Source organism: Loa loa (assembly GCF_000183805.2).
Source record: "Loa loa unplaced genomic scaffold supercont3.139, whole genome shotgun sequence".
Classification (NCBI taxonomy): domain Eukaryota; kingdom Metazoa; phylum Nematoda; class Chromadorea; order Rhabditida; family Onchocercidae; genus Loa; species Loa loa.
In genome coordinates this window covers 47,628-50,894 of record NW_018108319.1, presented here as the reverse complement: position 1 = coordinate 50,894, position 3,267 = coordinate 47,628, and the positions used below count along the sequence as shown (strand labels likewise).

General features: G+C 29.1%; 1 protein-coding gene across 1 annotated transcript in view; it reads right to left on the bottom strand.

Moving 5' to 3' along the window:
• Positions 1–267: 267 nt before the first annotated feature.
• Positions 268–3,267, bottom strand: part of LOAG_17850 (hypothetical protein) — a gene marked incomplete at both ends in the record, with an annotated part of 3,776 nt that continues 776 nt past the window's right edge. Inside the window, 6 exons of the mRNA XM_020450514.1 lie at positions 268–453; positions 821–953; positions 1,430–1,566; positions 1,788–2,146; positions 2,255–2,396; positions 2,896–2,983. Of these exons, the coding sequence (XP_020305793.1) occupies positions 268–453; positions 821–953; positions 1,430–1,566; positions 1,788–2,146; positions 2,255–2,396; positions 2,896–2,983 (1,045 nt within the window). The remainder of the gene's footprint in view (positions 454–820; positions 954–1,429; positions 1,567–1,787; positions 2,147–2,254; positions 2,397–2,895; positions 2,984–3,267) is intronic.

The window sequence follows — 3,267 nt, the reverse complement described above, 5'->3', positions numbered from 1 at the left end:
CAAGGATTTCTATCGTCTAAAACTCCCAACTATTAAATTTTCCTTTAAACGATTGAACTAATCGACCAACTTTTTATATTACACGAAGAAGCAATAAAAACTGCTCACTTTATTTGTTGCTTATTTAAATAATACTCATAATAAAATGAAATGAGACAAAAACAGCTATACCTATCATCTATATCTTATCATGCTGTTGGAAAAAGATAATAAATGGTAGACTTTGCTTCAGATTTATCCATATAAATAACATTTAATGTGTTAAACTTACAGTGGAAAAAGCAAATACCATGGAATGAAAGCGGAAAATGATAGCATAACCATATAGGTATGATAAAATTGTGATACAGCAACATTTCTGATAATACAATATTGCACTATTCCAATTACATGAAGAAGAACGAATGAATTCGGAAAACTGAATTCTTTCAAACTGAACCAGTTACGAAGTGCCTGAAACAAATCGATATTATTTCATCTTACCAATAGAGCAGCACTGAGAAACGTATTAGATAATAGAACAGATCAATTCTGATCATAGTTCAAAAATATTTAGAAAAAAAAAGTAGAGCATAAAGATATAGGTTTGAAACGTCTACAACAGTTTTTAAATTCATTAAATTTGAAATGATTCCAATTTTTAAAGTCTACAAAAGTTAATTCAAGAAATTAATGTGTTACAAATACATTCATAAATGATAGCCAACACGGGTTTTGATAAGCCGAACAAACAGAAATACAAACATAGATAAACAGATAAATGGAATACATATAGACGCACACACACACATATACACCATGGATAGTTGATGAAGCTTACCAGTATTAATAGTGGAAACAAAATAAGACCAAGAGCTGGCATGTAATAAGCTACAGAAAGAAAATGTCGTATATCCGTCATGATATAAAGGAAGTATGACTGGTGAAACTTTTCCAAGATATTATTCAGTGATCTGTAAAAATCCAAAAAATTCTAAAATGAAATAAAAAAAAAGTTTAAAATGGTAATCTTAAAAATTTATATATAATTATCTATGCAGTTATTTAATTCTTAACATGTCTGAATTATAATTGTAAATAACAAAACAACTCAAAAAGAGAAAAGTGTAACCATTTTCAAGCAATGATTGCAAGTAATGAACGTATTTTATAATTGATCAAGGCCATAGCGTAAAATAAATAACCTAAGCTAAAGTTGCTTTTTTATTATTTATTCGGGAATATTAGTAAAAACTGATAGCATAGAAAAACTCTGTGATGGCACAAATGCTATTATCAATATTTAAATATTCGTTAATGTACAGTTTGATCACTACTTGATCTTAAAAGATCAAATTACATTGAATTAATCAAAAATTCAATCACTTTGAAACTTTTAAAATCATCTTAATAATCATAAAAAGACTAAACTGAAATCTGAAAAGTAAACCTTAATGCTCCTTCACATATTCGACCTAAATCTGTTAGCGATGCATGTCCTTCCATAGCATTTTTAACATGTATAGTTACTGCTTGTATTCCGTATGGTCCAAAAATGCTATGCAATCCTTCTTTCTCATTGAAGGCCTGAAAAAGATCTTTTTTTAAGCCAAAATATGATCAGTTTTTTTTAAAATCTGATTTAGCCTGAAAATTGAATTAAGTTCCCGTATCTACACTTATCATAAATTATAGAAATGCGAAAGAAAAATATATCCAATCCAACATATGAACTCTTGCTAATAACATTCAGTTCAAATGATCTGGAAAACTAAATGTAATTTAAACAATCATGAAAATGGAAATACCTGACTGAGCATAGCTTTACTAGTTGTTTCGGCTAAATCCCACCATGATTCTTGATATCCATGATTGAAAACTTCCGGATTTAGTCCAAATTTATCCGCCAATTTTGCCATTAAATTGATTAAATCCAAATTTGGTAATAAACCATTAACCATGTTATGTTCAATGTTTATCGTATCAAACACTGAACCTTTCGCTTTTACAGCGAAAGCTCCAACGATTGCTCCACTATGAAAATGTAATTTGTCAGATTGCAAAAATGAATGATGATGCTCGTGATACTGAGCTAGATAAGCTGTCAAGCCGACTAGACTTTTGTCTACGAAAATGAATTGAATATCACGAGCCCAATATATTTGTTCTGAAAAAAAAAAAATGCATTTCAAATGAACTTCAATACAAACTAATTTTATTTTATCATCGGAATTGATTTAAAAGTAAATTTATATGGAAAAAAAAAAGAAAACACCTCGACAATAAGTTGCCAAAGCTAGCACTACAGCTAACGCTTCCAAATTTGTTTTCGTTATTGATACGGCCACAAGCATTGCTTCAGTTGATGATGAACGGCTCGCACGAACAACGCCAATAATATTCGTTCCGGATTGATTCTGGAACAGAAATGAAAAGCTATCAAGGAATGCAATTTCCATTAGAAAAATACAAGCTTATTTATTCATTTTAAAGATATGTTAGAAGATAATCATATAGAATATTCCAGGTATGATGGATTTTCAAGTGAAACAAAATAAGGCCTTCTCTATTTAGATGGAGAATTTTTGAAAACTTTCCGGTCAAGTTTTTTTTTCCCGATGAAGGAGGCCCTCAATTAAACTGAACAATGAATAATGAATTGTATTTGTTTGGACTTTAATAAAATCCAAACAAATACAATTTCTTTCGTTACACCTTTGATAAGTTTTTTAACTGCAACAAATAGAAAGAAAAGATAAAAAAAAGGAAGAATTCGATTTTATTTCATCCCTAATTCGTTTTCGAATCAAATCACAGGAACTATCCCAATTAGGCCATTCGTCTTCAAATCAAATAATAATAATGCAATGAAGCAATTTTTTAAAAAAAAAAAAAAAGAAAAGAAAAAAAGCATACAAAGCCTGGAAGAGTTACTGTAAACCGCATCTTCTGCGTCATAATACCATAAGCCAAGAGTTGTTTATTAATGTAATCAGAAATATTACTGTAAAGAACAAATATTATATGAAGAATCTGATTCAATCCTATTAACAAGAAATAAATACTATCAGGTAACATCGAATACTAAACGAGATGTTTGTTACTAAGATGCAACTTCAAATTATACGAAGCTAATCATTGGTCAATTGAATTGTTAGGTTAACTTTAGCTTAAACTTACTTAAAATTTCCAACATAAGTTTCATGATATACTAATATCAATTGCTAGAAGATAATTGAGAATACTAAACACTATGAATAATAAAGTAATCAACAATTGGAACAATTA